Source organism: Staurois parvus, unplaced genomic scaffold (assembly GCF_062004578.1).
Source record: "Staurois parvus isolate SC_StPar_1 unplaced genomic scaffold, SC_StPar_1.0 ptg000884l, whole genome shotgun sequence".
NCBI lineage: Eukaryota > Metazoa > Chordata > Amphibia > Anura > Ranidae > Staurois > Staurois parvus.
Window position 1 is genome coordinate 753028 of NW_028318680.1, and position 25933 is coordinate 778960.

General features: G+C 42.6%; 1 protein-coding gene across 1 annotated transcript in view; it reads left to right on the forward strand.

The window, feature by feature from the left end:
• MBTPS2 (membrane bound transcription factor peptidase, site 2) overlaps window positions 1-25933 on the forward strand; it is a 95686-nt gene that overhangs the window by 44899 nt on the left and 24854 nt on the right. The window contains exons 7-9 of the mRNA XM_089656057.1: window positions 9980-10160; window positions 19125-19219; window positions 21723-21918. Coding sequence (XP_089512183.1) covers window positions 9980-10160; window positions 19125-19219; window positions 21723-21918 — 472 coding nt within the window. The remainder of the gene's footprint in view (window positions 1-9979; window positions 10161-19124; window positions 19220-21722; window positions 21919-25933) is intronic.

Consider the following 25933-nt stretch of genomic DNA (forward strand, 5'->3'; position numbering starts at 1 on the left):
TTTATCTTGATGCAGAGATAGCTTTAAGGTAAAAAAGCTTTAAAGTGATATTAATGGCTAAATAACAAAAAACAAAAAACAAACATGGTATACTTACCTGCTCAGTGTAATGGTTCTATACAGAGCAGCCCCGATCCTCATCTTCTCGGCTCTCCTGTCAGCGCTCCTGGCTTGTCCTCTTGTCTGAGTGCCTCCATAGCAAACCGCTTGCTATGGGGGGGGGGTGTGTCTCGTGGTGCTCGCTCCTGAGCCCTGTTCTCTATATCCATAAAACACAGAACAGGGCTCAGCTCTGTTCACACTCTCTACTCACTGGCTATGATTAACAGCAGCAGCAGGAGCCAATGGCTCCTGCTACTGTCTCTCAGCCAACAATGAGGCAGAGACCCAGGAGAGAGCAGCTGTCCTCGTGCACAACTTGGATCGCAGTCGGGCTCAGGTAAGTATTGGGGGGGCTGCATGGGAAGCTTTACACTGAAGGTTTATTACCTTCATGCATAGAATGCATCAAGGTAAAAATGTTCAACCTGTAGAACCACTTTAAGCATTTTTCCATTTTGTTTTAAAATGATACAAACATGAGAAAACTAGCACTGTTTAAAGTATTAGTTCACCTTTAATGACAATTGCCCAATACACCTCTATGTATTACAGCTTCCTCAGTACACTAACATACAGTATTCTGTTTTTTAAAAGAATGCTTATTTTTTAAGCTGCTTATTCCATTGACATTCCCTCTATGTCCTGCAGATGGCAGGAAGATCTGATTGTTGCATACGCAGCCCCGGCAACTCACAAATAACCCCATTGATTTGTTCCTTACCCATGCATTGGCATTCTGCGCTTTTTTGATAGACCAGCCTCCTGCAAGAGAGAAAAAGAGCAGACTGCATGTTCATGGGTAAGGAACAAAGCCAAGTGCCCATTCATGAGTTGTTGGAGCCACACAATTATCCTGTCGTCTGCAGAACAGGCAATTACAGGTTCAAAAAAAAAAAGGCATTCATTTATAAAAGCAAGGACTGCATATCTTTGGTGTTAAAAGGTCAGTCCTCCAAAAACTGATATATTAGTTATAGGTAAAGTCTTAGTCAGACCTAGACTTCATATATGTCTTGAATACTCCAACAAAAAGCCTTCCTGCCATAATTACCGACTCTTTCCTGTCCACCTGGATGTTCTCACCCACCTTTGTACATTCCAAGTCCTCCTGTTACATTCTCTGTAAAAAAAAATGTAACAGGGTCAGTGGGAACTCCTCATAATGGCCACAGTAATATCAGCCTTCTACTAGAGTGAAACTGCATATGTATGGGTGAGGAATGAAGCTGAGTGCTGATTCATAAGTTGCTAGGGCCTTGCATCCAACTCTTGGTATGTCCTGCCATCTGCAGAACAGAGAGGAGAGGGCAATAGGAACAGTAGCTTAAAAAAGTAAGAATTTACAAAATGAAGCAATGCATGTTAATGTATTAAGTATGCTGTAATGCATAGGGATGTTTTGGGCAAATAATTATTAAAGTGTTACTAAACCCAAAACAGTCAAATCAGTCTGTATATGCAGTAAAGCATGCTTGTTATACTCACTGAGGAACCAAAGGGGTTAATTCCCCGGAATTATGTAAAAAGGCTGTTTGATCCTGACCTCCCTGCTCCTCCTCTTGTTTAAATGCCCACGCTGATAAGACAGACTGAACCCGTAGCCCTTCTGCACATGCTCAGTTTAGTTTGTTCAGCTAGAGAGGTTTTTCTTTTTTGGGAGAGTGCATGTGATCAGCACTGTCCAGACAGAGAGTCAGGGATTTTGCATTCTCCTAGAGCAGAAAGGAGACTCCTCCTACAAACTTTAACCAGTGCTCTGCTGAAGTCACAAGACTGCTCTAACCGCTGATGAGAAAAGGTATTTAGCAGTTTATGTTTTCTAAAATAATAGCATTTCCATGTTGTGTGTACTGTGGGAGATCAGATATAATGAATACAGGGTCCTGGGTTTAGTAACACTTTAAATGCGGACTATCTTGTCAGGCAGAATACCCCTTGGATATATTGTGTATCAGTGAAGGCTAGTCGTATTTGTAGAACACTTTTCTGTTTGGCATTACCTGCATGGTTGCACAACTATTTGGCTTGTGCCATTTACTGTGGACTGCTGCAGACACTGACAAAATACATGCAGCATGCAGTTTGGTACCTGTTACTGTTTTGTCTTCCTCATTTAAAGGATTGATTTCTCTTTAAATACCAGGAAGCCCTAGGGTTTACTTGCAAATTGCTTGGCAACTGCTCTCTGCAGATGTGCTGTGGTTGCTGATTGCTGGAGGACTCTTAATGATTACAGAGCCGCATTCTCTCAATGGCTTCTAAGTGATGCTAAAGACAGCCATATACAGTATATAGGCAGATGACTTTCTAAACAGGATGGCAGTAAAACATCTTCCCATCCTGCAGCAACCAGCCACAATCATCTGCACTATTTCAGCCTACGAGAAAAGGGGAATGAAGTTGTAGAACCTCTGTTTACAATAATGAATGTGTGTGATAGCTGGAAGCGCTCATTATCGTGCCTTGGGAAGCTGACTGTCTCATTGAGCCAGATGTGCACTCCTAAAATGTTCTCACAACCTACAAGCCTATGATTGCTTTATGAAATATTTCTTAAAGGATACGTAAATGATTTAAGACTCCCACCAAAGAGAGAGACTCTATCACTTTATCCTTTCAGAACAAAGCGACAAGTTGTTTTTTAAGAGCCTCCCAACCACTATTACATTCGCAGTGTCTCCCTGCATTTCCAGTGCTCCTGTGGATCTATAACCCTGTGTTAGAGTTTATACAGTATTAAATCATAGGTTTTGGTAATTTGTTTTAGGGACCATCCCTCTGTCCTCTGCCTTCCTCTCATACCCTGCAGCCATAATCTTCTGGTGCTGCTGGGGTTCACAGAACTGAAAGACCTCTCACAGGCACTTATCACGTTCTTCTACTATGCCTGCCCTTTTCCGTCCTCTCCTCAGATCATAGAAGCTGTACTATAGCTTCCATGGATGAAAAGAGCTCCATGAAGGGGATCACAATGGTCCGCCTCCTCTATTTATAGAGCTCTTTTCATTCTTGGAAGCTACCAGCACCATTATAATGTGAATAAATTAGCACTAGTGTCCTGCACCACATTAACAAAGCAGATAGACCTGTTTCAGGTCTATCTGCACCACCCATGCCAGCTTCTACTTCACAGTGCAAGAGAAACTTGTGCAGGTTCCACGCCTACATAAGAAAAGGATTGTGGCAGTTTTCCCTATAGAAAGCTGCTGCAGAGCCCTGCCAGATTGTTCCTGGCACATGGGATGTGAACTGTCTGCCGGTAACTTGGCAGATGGCTAACATGGCTCTCTCTGCCTGTGCAATGTACACCCTACATGGGCAGAGCCTGCATATAGGCAGGGAAAGCTCCTTTTCCTGCCTATATGCAGGTAGCAAGGAGGCAGGATGAACAGTCTTTCTTGGTCAGGAGTAGCCAGCAGGGGTGGACTGACCATTTGGAAGCTCGGGGCCAGTAGGGGGCCCCATGAGATGCCCCTGGTACCTTTTTCATAGGCTTTTTTGAGGCAAGGACACAGGGGCCCCATGATCCCCTATTGCCCGGGGGCCCCATGAGTTGTCAGTCCGCCCCTGGTAGCCAGAACAAACATATCCTGCTTTCTGTGCTGGGTCTGGCATAGATATAGCATACAAAAAAGGAGCGGGTTCCTCCTGATTAATAGAGGCTTGCATCCCCTTGTTAATTAGGAGCAGGATCTTAATCATTTATGCCTTTGACGTTTTTTGTTCTTTTCCCCTGTACATTTGAATTTGATCTTTGAAGTAATAGGGAATCCGTGCAGAAATGAAAACAGTACAGTGACCTTAAGGTACCCCATAGTGACAGTTGCCTGACTGTTCTCTCTGCAGCCTGACTTCCCTGAGGGTGGTCAGATTATGCTTCCATGAATGAATGCCCTTTTAATTCTAGAGGCATCATCATATGGAGATTGCATGCAAGAATAAAACATTTGTTCAATAATATGTACTCATGTTTGTAACGGAGTTCTTTTCCTTACAGCTTTTAGGAAAGCTTTCATGTTAAGTAATTAAACTGCAGATGCCTTTAAGGGCATTTGAATTCCATCCTCATGTGCTTGCTTTCCTGAAATAAAATGATTATAAAAATCTTTTTAGTTAGGTACCTGAACTATAGTGTATGTCAGGGTAAAATAAAAAAAAAATCATGTAAGAATCCTGTAAGTACAGAAAAATGCCCGTTGATCTGCTAGTCAGATTGTAATGTGTGTGGTTAGCCTTAGAAGCTGACTGAAATATTGTTTTAGATCTACTAACAACTATGTAGTACCAGGGCCTGCTTTTATTGGATTCAAATTGATTGGATAGTTTATGTGGGTCCTCTTATTACATAGCTTTGGTAAGTATAAAGGGGATTGGACTGAAAGCGGTATTAAACCCAAAAACAAAAATTTTACATATTGCAGTTTACCAATCCTTAAATATACAGTGGTTGCATGAATGGCTTCTTGTCTGGCCACTGTACATATATGGCCAGATGGGACAAACGCCATTCTGGCAGGACATACCAATATTTAACCACTGTGTCCACCTTTGTGGTTGGCTGTGTGCCATGCAATCACTGTGACCAATCACACTGTTCACATTAAATAGAAATAAACAATGGCTGTCATTCATGATGCCATTGTTTACTACTGTGATCTCTGTGATTGATCATAGCAATCACGATACAGGGCCAATTACAGCAGCTCTGTACCATGTGATAGCTGTGACCAATCACAACTAGCACAGTAGTACTCAATGGCTGCATCATTTCAGTGTCAAGAATGATTGCATATACAGCCATCACCTCCCCAGAGCAGTACAGTGTCACTATGCACTGCTCTGGTGACAGTATGTAAAGAAAAAAAAAAAAAAAAAAAAATATATATATATATATATATTGTGAGCAGATGGCTCTTCAGAGAGCATTTGACAGGCAATGAAAAGGTTTTGTATTGGCTCCGCACCACCTGCTTTAACCCCTTGGACCCTGCACAAGCTCCCCTTCCTAGACACTTGAAAGGGTCGCAATCCGTATTCCTGATCACCACTATCAAAGTTCCACTGTCAACAGACAAGTGCAGCCAGCAAAATTGTTTCTGATCACTGACACACCAGTGCTGTGTTGCTTCTGCCTGCCACCTGTATTAATCCTGACCTATTTATTGGCCACATTTCTGCCTGCTACCTGAACTGATCCTTTGCCTGGTTGCTGACCATGTCTCTGCCTTCCGCCTGAACTGACCCATCCGCACACCTGACTGACTATGATCCTGCGAGACATCAGTCATAGCCATCCACTGTGAACAACTGAACTCCTGGAACCACAGGAACTCTTTTCTTCTTCCTTTCTTCAGCCTGCCCGGTGAACATGGCTTTCCTGAGGGCAGCCACAGACTGGTTGGCTAGGCTTACTTGGCTTATAGTAACTTGGACTGCTATAGATGACACTACACTAATCTATTTTCCATGATCACATACAGAGGCGACCATTACAGTACATTGGTTTTGACACAAGTGGTTGATTTTTGTGATGCACAAGATACAATAACTTTTGTGTAAAAAAATCAATTTTCATTTTCTTTCCACATTTTCCAAAAACTTATGGCAATAAAAGAAGTCTTCAAAAGACTCACCGTGCCTCTTAAAAATACCCTGGAGTGTTTATACCAAAAATGTGATAGGTAGTCAGGAAATGGTGTGTAGTTTTTGCCCCTGGAATGTCTGAAAGTGCTCCTTGGATTTTGGGCCCCTCTATGTGGTTAGGCTGTGGAGAAGTCTTAAGCCTAGTTCACACGATAAGAAAATTGGACAAAAGAATACAGCTTTCAGGGTGATCATTCAATAATCTGATCGTTAGTACACAGCTTTTGGTAATCGATCACGACAGTTCATGCAAAATTGTCTAAAGGAACAAGCACAAACATTTTCCTCGTACAATACCAGAACAAACAATTTTTGTTTAATTAGTAGAGTGTTGGTCCGAAAAAAAAATCAAGCGACCAAGACCGCACATGCTCAGAAACGAAAAAATACAATACATTACAGCACACAAGAATTTTTGTAACTTTAGTAACCTCTTCATTTTCGATATGAGACTAGCATGCAAAAAAAAAAACACTGATCACTTGTCCAACATTCTCATTGTACGCACAAGGCTTTACACTTGTGGTATTCCCATACTTTGGAGGCGTAGTGGAATGTGTTTTGGGGTGTAACTGTAAGTATGCCTATGCTGTGTAAAATAACTCTTTAAAATTACAAGTTTGTGAAAAAAATTATATAATTTCTTTATTTTCCAAAATGAATGTCTACTTTGCAAAAAGGAGTAATTTAGAGGGTATATTAACTGTCCTGGCATTTTAGGGCCTCAGCAGATAGGCAGTCAGTACACACACAACTAAACTACTTTAATCCTCCGACTCTCCCATCTCTTCTACAGAAAAGGCTATTTATTCTATAGCCCCAAGATAAGAACTAGGAGGGCTAAGTACTCTCCTTGAGATGGCACAGGAAGTGTGTACAAGATACAGAACAGTTCTGAATTTCTGACATGATCAACAGGTTTTTTTTAGCAAATATAGAATAGATAAAAGAAAGCATGTTCAATGGTTTATTTAACAGACCTAAATAGAATAAATGGGAGATGTTCATTGTTAAGGTTTCCATGCATTGTAAGGCCTTTAGTTAATGCTATATGCAATAGAAAGAGCTCTGTGAGGGATCTTCCAGCTGCTGTTGTGCTGAAAATACAACTAAATAGCAGACACAACCCCTATCTCCTAGCATAGAAAGGTATGTCTTAATAGGCCAGAACACACAGACTCCCAAAAAGCATGTAGGCTATAAGGGCTTTCTAATGATAAGGGACAGTATACTATGGAAACTGGTAATCGGTGTTCTTTAGCATTGGCTGCGTCTGTACAGAGATTGCTCATGGCCCTGTACTAGTCTAAGATGGCCTAATGCATAGGCATGGTCTTTTTTAAAAACGATCAGGGCTTCCTGGGGTAAATTGTTTCTAATGTGCAGTTTCTAAAACACATTAGTGCAAGACGACCAATAAGGATGTGCTCTGAACATTTTGTTAGTACTTTTGGGCAGCACAGTGGCTAAATGGTTAGCACTTTTGCCTGGCAGTACTAGGGTTGCTGGTTTGAATCCCACCTGCATGGAGTTTGCATGTTCTTCCTGTGCCTGTGTGGGTTTCCTCCTGGTACTCTGGTTTCCTCCCACACTCCAAAGACATGCTGGTAGGTTAATTGAATCCTGTCTAAATTGGCCCTAGTATGTGTTTTATGAATGTAAGTTAGGGATTTTAGATTGTACACCCCTTGAGGGTAGGGACTGATGTGAATGTACAATATATATGTAAAGCGCTGCGTAAATTGACAGCGCTATATAAGTACCTGAAATAAAATAATAAATACTTTATGTCCAGTCAAAAAAAGTTTATGGATAGAGCAGGGAAATGTAAAATTCTTTGTCAGTTTTTTTACTGTTATCCAGGGCTCCAAGAAAAGACTTCTCACTTGCTGTCACTGTGTCAATAGATGGGATAGGTGCGCCTAAAGTAGAGGAGAGTAGGTGATAATCTGATGGTTTGGGGCAGGGAGTTCCAGAGGATGGGTGACACCCTGGAGAAGTCCTGGAGGCGGGCATGGGAGGAGGAGACCAGGGAACTAGAGAGAAGGAGGTCTTGTGAGGAGCGGAGTGTGCGTGCTGGGCGGTACTTGGATATTAGGTCGGTGATGTAGTTCGGGGCAGTATGGTGGACAGCTTTGTACGTCAGTGTTAGAATTTTGAATTTGATCCGTTGCGCAATCGGAAGCCAGTGGAGGGATTGGCAGAGGGGGGTGGCGGAGATGGAGCGGTTGGAAAGGTGAATGAGTCTGGCAGCCGTATTCAGGATCGACTGAAGCGGGGATAGCCATCGGCGAGGCAGGACAGTGAGGAGGGAGTTGCAGTAGTCGAGTCGTGATATGATGAGGGAGTGGATGAGCTGTTTAGTGGTTTCTGGAGTTAGGAACGTGCGGATTTTGGCGATGTTGCGGAGGTGGAGTCTGCACGAGTTTGTTAAAGATTGGACTTGGGGCTCCAATCCCAGTCTGGGATTTCACAGGTGCCGGCCGTAAGAGCTAGTCCTCACTCTATTTGGCCACAATGTCTGTGCGTAAATGTTCACAACGATCATGTCACTCCTTCAAAAAAAAAAAGCCAGCAGCCACACCTCTCTGACAGGTTTTGCCCTGATTGGGCTTAGACGGATCTGGTAGGGAATTGACAGATACCAGACTTGGAATATTAACAAAATTACACTGTAACCTGGTAAACATACAAATACAGCTAGCCAAAAATTTTATAAACTTTTAATTGATCCCTTTGTGGTCAACATGAATGGAGCTGTAATGATTATAAATCAATGCTACTCACTAACCAAGCAAAGACTCATTTCAGTCTGTGCTCTCATATCGTAATGCAGCATTTGTCATGTATAATTTATTATTGCTGTATAGATGATGCAAACTGAGGATGATTACTCATTTATTTTATGTAAAGATAATATTGCAGGACTTCAAACATGTATGATTAGAATAGATTTTGATTAGAAAAATACAGAAGGGTTGGTAAGAGTGCAGCAGGTCTGATGACCCTGGGCATGCGCAAAGGCAAGAGTATAATCTGCAGAATACCCCAGAGCCCGAGGCTGCACACACTACCTGGCGCAGGGCACAATTTCTTAGATACATTTTCTTTCAGCACCAGGTATCTGGCTCTAGCTTTTATAACAGGGCTCTTGGCACAAAAGGTGTTCCCTAGTCCAAAGCCCCCTTTATATAAATCTTCCTGCTAATTCTAACCCTCCCTCAACCCCTGGCCTATGCCTTTTCTTAAAGAATAACCTAACTCAAGAACAAAATTGCAATATTTTCCAGTTTACAGTCCTTAGCTGTGCATTTGTTTTTTTTCCGAATAAAGAACCTTTTCAGCAAATACAGAAAATATTGTCACTTCCTGTTGGACAGAAGAATATCTTCCTATTATAATATAAGTGTACCACCAGGCCGGTTCGCTTTCCTTTGCCCCACTAACCTCTATCACTGGAGGTGTCGGTCTGGTTCACAGCCGAGACACTAGTAGAAAAGGATGGATGTCCGCCCTCCACCATGTGAAGGGTCCCAAAATTTTATTATAGAAATCTATCATAAAAACATGATCACATCGTCACAAAAACAGACACAGACATTAACAAAGCTTACCACAATAATCATGCTCAATATAAAGCCCAGTCACATCCCTGTGTGCAGCTGTAGTCCCTTACCGCTTAGGCTAGGTTCACACCTATGCAGTTTGCATTTGATCCGTTTTTGCACATGCATTTTTGACGCGTTTATGATGCGTTTTTTTTTCCCAACTTGTTGCTAGGCAGATTAAAACACAGAATGTATCAAAAAGCACTACACTGCAGCGTCTCCACTGCAGTCTGTTGAACCAAAAACGCAACATATTGTGTTTAAAAATGTCCCTGTCCCTTTCCAAAAACGCACGGGATGAAAATGCAGAGATGTGAACCTGTCCCATAGGAAATCATGTTAAATGGACTGTACTGCGTTTCTGCAAAACACAACAGAAACCGCATAGGTGTGAACATAGCCTAATGCTTATGTGATCCAATCCACACACTGAAGACAAGATTGTCCATGAAATTCCATGTGAAAATAATAATTGACAATTGAAAACAACAGTATTTTATTATTTATTAGTAGTGTTTAAAATTTGAAATACAAAAGTTTCTTTAACATAACCCAATGTACCTGAGCGCTAGACAAGTGAAGCTGTGTTATTAAACATCTCCATTGTGCTTTTCTTTTTTTCATAGGATTCTCCAGCAAGTGGTCCAAGAGGATTGTTTATCCGTGACATCGTAACTCAAGTACAGGGCTGCACTATTACTAATGTCGATGACTGGCACTCATGCCTGGCTGACATCTCACAGAAGCCTCAGATTGGTTATTGCATAAGCACTTTAACTCTACAGCAACTGCATTTTCCTAGCAGAGGTAGAACCCCTTTAAAGTATTGAGAAATATATATATATTAGTAAATTAAAGTGTGTGTGTGTAAGGAAATATATATCATTTTATTTCAAAATTGCATATTTATTTTTAATCCAGGCAAGGCAGGCCATACATTTTACATTATACAACCTACTGGTTGATTGAAACATAAATGTGCTGATTTCCACATATTTGATGTGGATGGGGGAATCCCTCTTACAGTGCTATTGTGTTCTGCTGGCAGGGGACCTTTGCCGCTGGCAGAATACAGTGATCAGTGTTGCTTGCTATAGCATTGATCAGGCTAAAAAAACAAAAACCCGACAGGCTGGTTGTACAGAATTCGATTAAGAGATTATCTTCTGTACAACCAGCCTGTCCATGCATGGATCGAAATTTGTCCCTGCTGAACCAGCTAAATTTCCATCCATCTATGGCAGGCTTAACATGCCTTTTGAAACACATTTTAGTTGACCTTTAAGAGCTTCCATGGTGCAGATTGCAGATTTTCTTACATACCTTTATCCTGTGATTGATTGTATTATTTGCTGAGGCTGGCCATACACTAGTAGTATTTTAGTCACAAATTGGCTATAAGTGGCTAAAACAACAACTAAAATAACAGTTATAAAAGAACAGACCTAACACTTAAAGTGTTACTAAACCCAGGGCCCTGCATTCACGATATCTGGTTTCCCACAGTACACAGATCATGGAAATGCAATTATTTTAGTAAATCTAAACTGCTAAATACCTTTTCTCATCAGCAGTCTTGTGACTTCTATCAGTGTTCAGCAGAACACTGGTTAACGCTTGTAGGAGGAGTTTTCATTTTTCTCTAGGAGGATGCAGAATATCTGACCTCTGTCTGGACAGTGCTGATTGGCCCTATGCTGATCATATGCACTCTCCCAAGAAAAAAAAACAACCTCTCTAGTAATACACACCAAACTGAGCATTTGCAGAGTGTCTCCACAAGATATAAGCAGTAAAAACAAGGTGAGTGAGCGCTAAAATCAAAATAGTAAAATTAAGGTAAGTCCAGCAGCTGAACACCAAAAGGCACCATATAAAACCTTCAAAGTAATCAAGTAAAGCATGGTGCAGCGCTAAAATGATCCGCTAAATCTCATGAAATACTATGTACAAATACGATATAAATAAATAAAAATGATGGCAAATGTGCATTGCAAATAATCACATAAAATTGGTGACAACGTGCAAATAAATATGTCACTGGGTAGTGACTAATATTGTGAAATGGTGTTACACACTAAACCAAATACAGTCCATAGAATAAGTGCAAATGAGATCCCAGATGATCTTCAGAAATCCAGTGGCTGGATCCGTGGATAAGGTGATAGGTATGTAAAGATTGCGCACTCACCAGATACGCAATCCAAATGAGCATTTAGAGTTGATAACCTCAGGACATCAAAAGATCCTAATATAGGTCTGGTCAGATCTCGTCAGGTACCCCTCATTGCCTGGTAATGCTGCCACACTTGGAAATAGCTGCTCTGTAGATGTAGATGGCTCCCAAAGGAGCTCAAAAAACAGAGGAGGCCAAATACTGTAGTATCCTTAGGATAAGGAGTGTTTATTCCATGCAATTACAAGGTAGGAACAAAAGGAAGAAGCACTGACCATATGAGCATATAAGATGGCCGCCGGGGCCCTCGTGGCGTTGGTCGGCGTGACGTCACACCGCTGCAGCCCCTCCCTGACGCTTATGGTGTGATGGCACGTAGTCATAGGGCAGTGATGGCGAACCTTTTTGAGCCCGAGTGCCCAAACTGCAACCCAAAACCAACTTATTTCTTTCAAAGTGCCAACACTGCAATGAAACCTGAATATCGAGCTTTTGGTTTAGAAAAAACAACTCGTACAGTAGTGCAAACTTATTAACAGTACAGGGATGACCAGAGACTGCGGACACAGTACAGGGATGACCAGAGACTGCGGACACAGTACAGGGATGACCAGAGACTGCGGACACAGTACAGGGATGACCAGAGACTGCGGACACAGTACAGGGATGACCAGAACTGCGGACAGTACAGGGATGACCAGAGACTGCGGACACAGTACAGGGATGACCAGAGACTGCGGACACAGTACAGGGATGACCAGAGACTGCGGACACAGTACAGGGATGACCAGAGACTGCGGACACAGTACAGGGATGACCAGAGACTGCGGACACAGTACAGGAGATGACCAGAGACTGCGGACACAGTACAGGGATGACCAGAGACTGCGGACACAGTACAGGGATGACCAGAGACTGCGGACACAGTACAGGGATGACCAGAGACTGCGGACACAGTACAGGGATGACCAGAGACTGCGGACACAGTACAGGGATGACCAGAGACTGGGGACACAGTACAGGAGATGACCAGAGACTGGGGACACAGTACAGGAGATGACCAGAGACTGGGGACACAGCACAGGAGATGACCAGAGACTGGGGACACAGCACAGGGATGACCAGAGACTGGGGACACAGCACAGGAGATGACCAGAGACTGGGGACACAGCACAGGAGATGACCAGAGACTGGGGACACAGCACAGGGATGACCAGAGACTGGGGACACAGCACAGGGATGACCAGAGACTGGGGACACAGCACAGGGATGACCAGAGACTGGGGACACAGCACAGGGATGACCAGAGACTGGGGACACAGCACAGGGATGACCAGAGACTGGGGACACAGCACAGGGATGACCAGAGACTGGGGACACAGCACAGGGATGACCAGAGACTGGGGACACAGCACAGGGATGACCAGAGACTGGGGACACAGCACAGGGATGACCAGAGACTGGGGACACAGCACAGGGATGACCAGAGACTGGGGACACAGCACAGGGATGACCAGAGACTGGGGACACAGCACAGGGATGACTGCTGACCTTTGGGGAGGGAGGGGGAGCGGGTACCTGAATTTGACAGGTACCCGCTCTTACTTCCGCAGAGTTTTTTTTTTTTTTATCTTACCTGTTCCTCGATCCATCCGCGCGCTGTCTTCCCGGCTTCTGTAGTGTGGGCGCTCGTCGGACAGCCGGATGCCCAGTGCGCATGCGCGAGAAGCGCTGCGCTTTGTGATTGGTCCGGCGGCTTCTGGGATCTGTCATGTGTCCCAGGTACCGCCTTACCATTCACAAGGAGCACTGCTTCTTGTGCATGCGCACTTGGGACCCGGCTGTCACGCACACTACAGCCGGGAAGACAGCGCGCCGCTGGATTCTCCTGGCGTGCCCACAGATAAGGCTCGGCGTGCCGGCTGTGGCACGCGTGCCACGGGTTCGCCACCACTGTCATAGGGGGTTAGCTAACCCCCTATGGTCGGCGTGACGTCACACCGCTGCAGCCCCTCCCTGACGCGTATCGTGCGATGGCACGTAGTCATAGGGGGTTAGCTAACCCCCTATGACTACGTGCCATCGCACGATCTGCGTCAGGGAGGAGCTGCAGCGGTGTGACGTCACGCCGTCCGTCGCCACGAGGGCCCCGGCGGCCATCTTATATGCTCATATGGTCAGTACTTCTTCCTTTTGTTCCTACCTTGTAATTGCATGGAATAAACACTCCTTATCCTAAGGATACTACACTATTTGGCCTCCTCTGTTTTTTGAGCTCCTTTGGGAGCCATCTACATCTACAGAGCAGCTATTTCCACGTGTGGCAGCATTACCAGGCAATGAGGGATACCTGACCAGACCTATATTAGGATCTTTTGATGTCCTGAGGTTATCAACTCTTAATGCGCATTTGGATTGCGTATCTAGTGAGTGCGTAATCTTTACATATCTATCACCTTATCCACGGATCCAGCCACTGGATTTCTGAAGCTCATCTGGGATCTAATTTGCACTTATTCTATGGACTGTATTTGGTTTAGTGTGTAACACCATTCTCCACAAGATATGTCTTATTGGGAGATGAGAGGGGGACACTGTAAGAAGGGGAGGATCAGAGAAGTATCAGCCTTTTTACACAATGCAGAGGATTAACCCCTTAGGTTGCACAGTGAGTATAACAAGCATGCTTTACTGCATATACAAGACTGATTTTACTGTTGTGGGTTTAGTAACACTTTAACCTGACCATAGATGGTTAGAATTTCAAATGAAATTCTTAGGAAAATTTGTACTAAAGTTCTTAGAACATTGGAATGCCATTTGAAAGATTTTGTTTGCTTTTAACATTTGATATTGGAATGAATGGACTTTACCAAAATGAAAACCACATACTCTGTTAGCAAATCGTTCATTTGAGAAAAAAATTCCATCCTGCGCCTTCAAATTTTCCCATCACAGCTGTTGAAAACGACCGTCGATTTAACCCACTAATGATTAGCAAAATGAGCAAATATTTTTAGAACGTTCTCTTCCTTTTAAAATTCTACCCATCTATGGCCAGCTTTAAGCTGGTCATACGCTAATAATATGTTTATTATTGGTATTTATCTAGCGCCATCAGTTTAATCAGCCCTTTAAGCCTGGTACACATGTGCCGAAATTCGGCCGGTTGAGCAGGTACGACCGACTTCTGTTGAGCGGTCTTGCTGGAAAGCCACCATCCATTAAGCACTTGCTGCCAAGGGCTGCATCACTTACCTGTGTATTCTTGAGGGGAGGTGCCCACCCACCCCCATCAGAATATAATTGTGCAGTGGGGGAGATCCCTGCATCAACATAATTTGTGTGGATGAGCGGAACTGTCAAGTATTTTTGCATTCAACCCTCTGGTTGAACAAAAAAAATGTACACTGTGTACCCAGTTTTACATTACAGTATATTGTATATTTACATCAGTATATTGTACATTCACCTCAGTCAATGCCTCGGGGAGCTTATAATCTAAAGTCCCTACCTCACAAGTATACATACTAGGGCCAATCTAGATAGGTGCCAGTTAATCTACCAGCATGTCTTTGGAATGTGGGAGGAAATCCATGCAAGGAAAGTGAGAACATGCAAACTCCATGCAAGTAGTGTCATGGTTGGGATTTAAACTGATGATACTAATGGTGCAGGGGAGATATGGTAAGTAAGTAATTTTGCAATTTCTCATATTTATCCATACAGGCTTAATAAGAGAAATCTATTAAAGCTTAAGGCAGGCCGTAGATGGACCAAATTTCTTTCCTGCATCCTCATTTTCCCCTTCAACACAGACATTGTTAAAAGGGGAATCCCTCCCGCTGAGCCATTGTGTGAATATTGGTAGCTGTTATATTAGCTAGCAATAATCACATGTATAATCCAGCAGGCTGGTTGTACCCAAGCTGACCGAATGACCAACTTGAGTACATTGGACCTGCCCATACATGGTTCGAATCTCAGCCCGTTCAGCGAGCAATAATTGCATGTAAAATCTGGCAGGTTGGTCATACCCAAGTTGATTGATCGATCAACTTGGGTGCATTCCTCCGGCCCATACACGGTTCGAATCTTGGCCAGTTCCTGCTGAACTGGCCGAGATTCGAACTGTCTTTGACCGGCTTAACTGCAGCCAAATTCAAAAAGAGAAAAATCATCACAATGGACATAACAAAGAGACAGTAGGACATGTCCCTTCTGTTAGTAGTAATATTCCTCTGTCTTGCCCCCCAACCCTGCTGCTGTAATTTTCAAGTGTGGCGGGGGTTATGTTCCTTTTTGCTGATCTTTCTGTTTTTGATTTTTGCTTGCTCATAGACTTTAATTCCCTTATCTATATTATTGTGTTCTGACAACCAGCATTCACGGCTGTCAGAATACCCGAACAGTGCCTGCATTGCAATTTTCTGCCCAGCACTTTCAGGCAGAAAGTTGCCAACAGGGCCAGCCACAGCTCAAATTTTTACTGGTTTATCAAAAACTGGCTGAAATTCAGTCTGTGCATGGCCAATTATACTGTCTTATTGTCTTGTAGACTTGAGTGCTTCAGATTTATTTACTGAGCAAACATTTGTTGTAGCAAGACACAGAACATTACACCACGCCAGTTTGTAATAGTTCCTTGTTAGTGCTCTTAAATAGTACTTTATTTCCATGTTTTTCATTGCCCAGTCTAATATATACACAATTCTAGTGGAATATCAGATGCAGCATTGCACTCTTATAAGTATATGTGTATCTTGAGGATTGTTGTCAAGTGAACAGCTGCTGAAACCACTAATTACAACCAGTTGTACCTACAATGGGAAAGCAAATAATATACAATTCAGTGTCTGATTCCCTAATAAATTATATATGACTTGCATCCTTCCCTATATTATCCTCATTGCCAGTGCAGATTACATAGAGCTGTGAGACATCATTGGAGGGGAGTATTTATTTTCTAGTCCAAACCTGCTCCATTATCATATAATGAATGAAACAAACACACACGAGTGATTGGATGACATCTCTCTAAACTGGATTGAAGTTGGGAGCACTGAGAGAGCCTAGCAGGTGCTTCTGTTTTTATAAAGAGGGTTGTAGACCTGGAGTTGATCTGCATTCTAAAGTTAGGTCCTCTTAATTAGGGCATACAGGAATTGGAAGGGCGTGTAAAAAGTTTCCATACCTTTCTTGTTCCCTACTGAGCTTATGTAACCCGCCCTACACCCCCCCCCAATTTTGGCAGCCATGCCATGCTGCGATATTCACGGCATGCCCTATGTCTTTTCACAGCCTGTATGTCCACATTAGAGCCCTATAGACTTTTTATAGAAATGTATTGTGTAATTTGAAAGGCACACAGGCAGCAGAAAAAAGAGGCCCTGCCTGCTGGAGGTACAAAATCAAGGGAGATTGGGTGCCAGAACTAGGTAGGATTGTAGGTGTGGATGAGGAGGGTGGGTTACATTAGCTTAGTTGAAGGGGAGGGGGGTAAAGGGTATGTAAAATTTGTTTGAAGGTTTCCTCATTTTGTAAGTTGGTACTTACAATGCTGAACTGCTCTGGGTCACATGAGCTAGCATTCCATTTTCAGGTCATGTGATCTGGATTTTAAACACCTGTAGAGTAGCTTTTAAAATTTAATTGCTGACTTTATTGCTGCTACCGTGTTATCTTTGTTCCACTTTAAAGGTTAAAGTGGTTGTAAGTCATTGACATGAAATATAAATAACGCATTTCCCCTGTAGTGTGTACTTGTCTCAATCCAGAGTACTGAGTGTCATTTCTGTCTGCTGCCTCCTTCCTCTGCTATCTGTATGAGTCACTGCTGACATTTTCCTGGCACCAAAAGGTAGAAAGCAAAAAGATGATGGGGAGGGAGCTCCAGCACACAGACTGTGATGGACAGCCTCAGCACTGTTACTGTGTGCTATGTGAAGGGGAGGAGGGGGGGGGTGTCCCTTTCTCCCAATCAGCTTTCACTGCAGTGTGCAACTTCAGCTCCCAGTCCCCTGCTTTCAGGAAGTCAGACAAGCTGAGGATTTGTTTCATCTCTGGGTATCCCCTGAGGCCAGTCATTTCACTGGGTAGATGTAAGGGTTTACAACTACAGTAATACCTCGGTTTAAGAACGCCTCGGTTAAAGTAATTTTCGGTTTACAAATGCAAATCCACTGAAAATAATGCCTCGGTTTACAAATTTTGTATGAATTTTTTTCGCAATACGAAGTGTATGTCAGTGCTGATTTTTAAATGCAATTGCTGGCTCTTTTTTTTTTTTTTTTCTTCACTATAGCTCACAGAATTAGCTGTCACTTTCCCCAAAGTTAACGGAAATATTGTTTCTTTTAAGAAACTAAAAAGAAACATTGTTTGCCCCCCCCCTTCATTTCCTGACCTGCCAGGCTGCATGCTCTGAAAAGGGTCTGGTATGGATTTTGGGGAGCACCCCCACGCCATTTTGTTTTAAATCCTCAAAATCCAAACCAGACACGAAAGGCTTGGTATGGATGGGAAGGGGGACCCCACGCAGTTTTTTAAATTATTTTTTAAATTGCCGCCAATTCTTTTACGTTCAGCTGTCAGTGGGGATCTCCGCTGACAGCTGAAATATTAACACATGGTTGTCACTACTAAAATGCTGCATGACTTGATAAAATAATTCATGCAGTATTTATTAGTGTTTACTTTTTTCTGATCTCGGGAACAGATTAATTGGTTTTCAATGCATTCCTATGGGAAACGGAGTTTTGGTTTAAGAATTTTTCGCTATAAGAAAAGTCCTGCAGAACTAATTAAATTCTTAAACCGAGGTATTACTGTACTTTAAAAATGATGCTAAGAAGTGGAGAAGGGACAAGCACCAGCTAAGTGTAGCATTTAGTTAAACACTTTATTGGCACAAAGATATACACTCACAATGAAGTAAGGCCATTGATGGCCTGATGAAGGAACGTGTATGCTCCACAATGTGTAACCATGCAGCTTCCAGTCGTGACGTCAAATCCACTCCACTGTGCATTCCATGCTGACCAGGATACCCGGGTGCCTCTGACGTAGCCATTCAGCACAATGGCGGACCTAGGCCATGTTGGACATGGTGTTTTTGCAACCAATAAGTGAGTTTTTATTTGCTTGTGAATGCATGTGAGTGTATATCCTTGTGTCAATAAAGTGTTCAACTAATTGATACACTTAGTTGCCGCTTGTCCCCTCCTCCCCTTTTTGTATTCACATTAGAGTTGCTTCTATTCTTGGGACTAAGCAGCCACTGAGCATACACTCCATAAACTGATGTGGGCTGTCAGCATGGACTTTTTTTTACTATCATCATAAGGATTTTTAGTATTTCAGTGGACTTTTACGTTTATCCCCCCAGTGCGCCAATATTTATCTCTTTCCAGTTTAAAGCTGATGCTGTGTTTCATTTTCAAATTTGAATTCATAAATGAAATTAATTCGGAACTGAACATTATTTGACATAGTACATATATATTATTATGAAAATGTCATCTATTTCTAGCAATGTATTTGTTAAACATGCTTAAATATACAGTAGTATTAATTGCAGTTTCCTTTGTTTTTAGTTTATAGGCGGCTGGACGGTTCTGTTGAGTGTTGCAGTAACAGCAGTCTTACTGATGTCTGTTTCTCATATAATGGTAATGGCGAACGTCAACAGGTAAGCTTGTGTCATGGGCCATGTCTGTCCTTTACTTCTGGATATACTGTATTTGTAGAAAATAATTGATGTGTAATTATAAAAATATGTAGTTTGAGCCCAGATTTCTTACAGTGCCTGTCGCTTGATAACTGGCATTTCAATTTTATGGAACAGAACCAACCATTAGCTTCTACCTTCTCTCTCAGCACTTGGTTGAGAGGAAGTCAACTGTCACTGCTCCAAGTCATCAAAATCCCTTAGGATCCATGTGTTCAGGTGGTGTCTTGGGAGCCCACCCACACTCCATGTAACTATCTCCAAAGAACAAAGTGGTTGCAATCTAATGATGTCACATTCAAATAAAACGTTACTGATTCATTGCAGCAGACATTGGTGTCCCCGCCTATAGACCATTCACTCTAACGCATTTTATTCACAATGGGCCTAGTCGTAGAGATTCTGGCAGTTCAGTATCTGTAGTTTAAACTCTGCTTTCCCAATTTTAAAGTTTTGCCTATTCTTCTTCAGCAGGGGAATCTCATGTCTCCTGCCATGTCCTGCATAATGCAGAAGAGTGAATGAGATTCCTCATATTGGCTGGAGTCATAAGGACACATATGCAGAGAGCTTGCCACTGGAGACTGCTTGATAAAAGAAGAAACAGTGTGTAAATAGACTTGTACGTATAATACACTACAAATAGAGGGCTTTAAAACATTGATATACAGTGCCTTGAAAAAGTATTCATACTCCTTGAAATTGTCCACATTTTGTCATGTTACAACCAAAAATCTAAATGTATTTTATTGGGATTTTATGTGATAGACCAACACAAAGTGGCACATAATTGTAAAGTGGAAGGAAAATGAAAAATTGTTTTCAAATTTTTTTAAAAATAAATATCCAAAAAGTGTGGCTTGCATTTGTATTCAGCCCCCTTTACTCTGATACCCCTAACTAAAATCTAGTGGAACCAATTACCTTCAGAAGTCACCAAATTTGTAAATAGAGACCACCTGTGTGTAATTTAATTTTAGTATAAATACAACTGTTCTGTGAAGCCCTCAGAGGTTTGTTAGAGAACATTAGTGAATAAACAGCATCATGAAGTCCAAGGAACACACCAGACAGGTCAGGGATAAAGTTGCGGAGAAGTTTAAAGCAGGGTTAAGTTGTAAAAAAATATCCCAAGCTTTGAACATCTGACCGAGCACTGTTCAATCTGTCATCTGAAAATGGAAAGAGTATGGCACAACTGCTAACCTACCAAGACATGGCCGTCCACCTAAACGGACAGGCTGGGCAAGGAGAGCATTAATCAGAGAAGCAGCCAAGTGGCCCATGATAACTTTGGAGGAGCTGCAGAGATCCACAACTCAGGTGGGAAAATATGTCCACAGGACAACTATTAGTCATACACTCCACTAATCTGGCCTTTATGGAAGAGTGGCAAGAAGAAAGCCATAAGAAATTTGCAGTTTGTGAGAAGCCATGTGGGGGACACAGCAAACGTGGAAAAAGATGCTTTGGTTAGATGAGACCAAAATTGAACTTTTTGGCCTAGAAGCAAAACATATGTGGCAAAAAACTAACACTGCACATCGCCCTGAACACACCATCCCCACCGTGAAACGTGGTGGTGGCGGCAACATCAAATTGTGGGGAAGCTTTGTTTCAGCACAGACACAGAAGCTGGTCAGAGTTGATGGGAAGATGGATGGAGCCAAATACAGAGCAATCTTAGAAGAAAACCTGCAAAGAGTCTGCAAATGACTTGAGACTGGGGCAGAGGTTCACCTCCCAGCAGGACAATGACCCTAAACATCCATACATCAAAGTATATCCATGTGTTAGAATGGCCTAGTTAAAGTCCAGACCTAAATCCAATTGAGAATCTGTGGCAAGACTTGAAAATTGCTGTTCACAGACTCTCTCCATCCAATCTGACAGAGCTTGAGCTATTTGCAAAGAAGAATGGGCAAAAATGTCACTCTCTTTAGATGTGCAAAGCTGGTAAAGATACACCCAAGAAGACTTGGAGCTGTAATTGCAGCGAAGGTGGTTCTAAAAAGTATTGACTCGGGGGGGGGGGGGGGAGAGGGGCTGGGGGGACTGAATACATATGCCACACTTTTCAGATATTTATTTGTACAAAAAATGTTGAGAACCATTTATAATTTTCCTTCCACTTCACAATTATGTGCCAATTTGTGTTGATCTATCACATAAAATCCCAATACAATACATTTATGGTTTTGGTTGGAACATGACAAAATGTGGAAAATGTCAAGGGGTATGAATACTTTTTCAAGCACTGTATATTAATGAGATGAATCAAAAATTTATTAATTATGTAAAAAACATTGAAATGTCCCTCAAACATTAGGACAAACAGTGACTCATTATTAGTAACAAAGTTTTGGAAAGCATTTTCAAAAAGGTATCAAACAAGTATTGTATCTCTTAATTGTTGGTTTTGTGCAATGTCCTGATTTCTGATCACTGATTCTGCTGTTGACAGTATGCTTGTCTACCAGCAAGGAAGGCAATCCAAGCAAGCCTTGAGTGTCGATCTAATATAGACTGTCAGAAGGCAGCTTCAAACACTGTCTGTGCCATCCCTTCAATAGAGAACCAGACGCGTCTCATCAGAGTCAAGCATCCACCGCAACTTGACATGTTGTTTATAGGCTATCCTGTGCACCTAGAATATGGAGGTGAGCACTCATGTGATTACCATAAACATCCAAGCTGTAGAGGTAATCATATTTACAATTTTGAAGGCATTTTCTTTTCTGATCCATAAAGCTGGACACAAAGGATTGTTATGGTCATTATGCCCACTCCAAGATTAATTGTAATGGGCAGAGTAAACCAACATTTAGATCTATTCACACCAGTGCGTTTGTTAGTGTGTTTTACAGAAACGGACTACAGTCCATTTAAAATGGTTTCCTATAGGCCATGTTCACATCTATGTGTTTTCAGCAGCTGCTGCATTTTTGGAAAGGGTCAGATACTTTTTTCCTGCAGCAGATTGCATTTTTGGTGCAATAGACTTCAATGGAACCGCACCAAAAACCAAAGTGTTGCGTTTTGGATGCATTTTGCACTTTTTTTTGCCAATAGGAAAGTATTGAGTGTGACTTTGATGCTACTTTACACTCTTTGGCACTCAAGTCGCATCAAAGTAGTGCAGGAACATTTTTAAAGTCACAGTGACTTTGAAAAGGTTCCTGCACTACTTTGATGCGACTTTACACTCTCTGGCACTCAAGTCATATCAAAGTCACATCAAAGTAATGCAGGAACATTTTCAAAGTTGCTGAAACTTTGAAAATGTTCCTACACTACTATGATGCCACTTTGAGTGCCAGAAAGTGTAAAATCACATCAAAGTCGCGCTCAATACTTTCCTTTTGGGGAAAAAACAAACCATGAAATATGTCAAAAACGCAAAACTCACCACAAAACGTGCCGGAAAAATGCATCAATTGCAACACGTATAGGTGTGAACCAGGCTTTACAGGGCCCTTTCCTTAAAGTGGCGTGCCAGGAGTACTACAAGACATGTACAGGGCCTTTATAAACAGCACTTTCCCACTGGGTGCTGATATGTTTAGTAAATCCTGGCCTCTCAATCTAGTAATTAACTAATTTTCGATGTAGAGAGCTTGGCATATTTACTAATCCAGAGCTAGGTAGGTGTCAAAGGCTCTGCTACTCTACCATGGCTCTAAGCAGAACAGCCAAGCCCTTACACCTTCTAGACAACTGGCATTGATGAAAATGCTGGCTCTAAAAGTGAAGTATGAAGGTTTACCACCCTGACTCTACCATTGCATGCAGCATGGCCAGGGCAGGATACTGTACCCTGTGAAGGTCAGTTTACTTTGTTCAAAGAGGATATTAGTCCTTTAAAGTGGCACTTTTGGTAAAATGTTATTATTAGGAATGATACTGAACTCTGATTCTAGGTCAAAAAAATGAAAGGGTTTGGAGCCATTGGTACAAACTAAAGATCAAAACCACGCAAAGGAGAACGCAATAATTTCCCATATTCTATGACACAGTTTATTATATATAGCACACAAAGGAAAGCCCCACATGATTAAAAACCATACTGTAAGATATAAAACACTGTCTCCTTATTCCCCCTCCAAAACTATTTTTTAGCCTGGGTTCACACTGATGTGGTGCGGAATTTGCAGTTGTTTCTGTGCGAATTCCGCACCGCATCACAATCTCACCCCGTTAATGCAAATCGCTGCTGGTGTGGATGTGATCTGATTCTAGTGCAGACCTAAAAAAGGGTCCTACACCTTTTTGGTGCGGATGCGGTGCAATTTGAGCCATACAAAATGTATTGATCAAATCGCTCTGCACAGAATTCACATGTGATTTGCACAGGAATGCGGTGCGGTTCCTGTGCAAATAACATGCCGCACCACATATGTGTGAACCCAGGCTTAAGTCCATTGTAGTGTGTATAAATGAGGCACAGCAGCTGACATCATTTAGACTATTGAATGGCTATTGATGTTCAGTACAACAGGTTTAGCTTCAAATAGAGTGAACTAATAGATACTTTTATATTGTGTATACAATTGCTGTGCCTGCTGTACTGCACATTAGTGTATATACAAGGTGTGCCTAATAAGTTTGGTGAATGGTCCGATATCTCAACAGCAACATGGGCCAGGTTTGCGCTCATTCACATGGCTATCCAGAGACACATCGAGAAAGTGCCACCTAGTGTGGAGTACACGTGACCAGGTAAAGCCGCTGTGGGCAGTCGAACTTAGTGTTAGAGGAAGGGTCACAGTGCAGTGGCACAACGAGTGAACGCCAAGTTCTGCTGCATATTGGAGGAAACGGCAACAGAGACACATGAAATGGTGCAAGTGTACGGGATGGAAACTGAACACAAAATGTGTTTACGACTGGTACAAACGCTTTCACGACAGGAAGGAAACGACTGAGGATGAGCCACGTTTGGGTCGGCCGTTGACAAGCAGAACCCCACACGTGATTGAGCAAGTGTGACAAATGCTGGCACAAGATCGGTGACTGGCTCTACGAATGATGGAGGAGGAATTGGGCATTAGCAAGGACACAGTGTGCAACATATTCCGTGAAAATTTCGGTAAGCAAAAGGTCTGTTCCCGGTTTGTGCCACACAAGCTGACAGACGAACAGAAAGCAAAACGGATGGAAACCTCTGGAGATTTCATTACCATGTGTGACCAGGATCCATTCTCTGCAAACCATTGTCACAGGGGATGAGACCTGGTGCTACCAGTTTGATCCAGAATCCAAACGGCAATCGATGGAATGGCATTCACTTTCTTCCCTGAGACACAAAAAGAGTCGCCTGCGAAAGTCCAAGATCAAGACAATGTTGATCACCTTCTTTAACAACGATGGCATCATCTACAAGGAATTAATTCCTGTGGGTCAAACCTTGAATGCTGCATTCTACGAGGAAGTTTTGAGATGGTTGCTACTATGCATCCGCCATGTTTGACCAGAGTTGCACAGGACTGGACAGTGAAATTTGCTGCACGATAACATGCCTGCGCACTATGTGATCCATGCGTGCCATTTTTTGGCTCTGCGCAGCGTACCTGTTCTTGATCATCCACCATACTCCCCTGATCTGGTGCCTGCAGACTTCATTCTGTGTGCCTGAAGAGCGTTATGAAAGGTGCAAGTTTTGCGGACATGGTGGCAATCCAAGAATATGTGACAACGGTTCTGTGATTGATTCCTAAAGAGGTCTTTGCTGACAGTTTATGAACATTGTCAAAAGCGTGTTGTGCAGAATGGCGATTATTTTGAAGTAGTTTGTTTGTATTTTATGTTTTGTTTTCTGATACCATTCACCGAACATATTAGACACATCTCGTATTGCAATGACACAAACGTTAAGAGGCACATTTTGGCAGCTGTCCTACAGGTACGGCTGCCGTGCCCTAAACATCACAATTACTTGGGAATTGGCGATTGTTTTGCAATACAATAGACATAACTCTTGAAAAGCTGGATTTGGCAAGCAGTCTGCAGACACAGTATTACTTTTACACCCTTACTGCACTGCAGAATGACATGAAAATTAGAATATCACTGATACAGGGGTAAAGGGGCACATTTTGGCAGGTACCTTGCAGGTTGGGTTTCCATACCCTAGGGATAAACTTACCTGGAAATTGTGAATTTTGTTGTGTTTTGTTATATTGTGCCCTATGTGCGGAACACTGTTTATAATGAATCTTGGTATCTATTAGAGGGATATTAGATCCATATGTCACAGACAGGGGCGGACTGACAACTCATGGGGCCCCCGGGCAATAGGGGATCATGGGGCCCCTTTGCCCTCGCCAACACCCAAAAAAGCCTATGAAAAAGCCAATGAAAGGTACCAGGGGCATCTCATGGGGCCCCCTACTGACCACGGGCCCTCTGGCAGTGCCTGAGTTTCCAAATGGTCAGTCCGCTCCTGGTCACAGATACACTTAATCTATTAATCTTTTATACACACTATGTTGAGAGTTTTGGAGGGGGGGTTAGGGGATCACGTTTTATATTTTACACCGTGGTTTTTAATCACATGATGGGCTAGATTGATGTTAGGGGTTAAAGTGATCCTATGCATTGTCTATGCATGGCGCAGGTTTACTGTAAGGGGTTGGTTACACAAGTGACCAGAGGGGGAAGGGGAGCTTTGGTTGG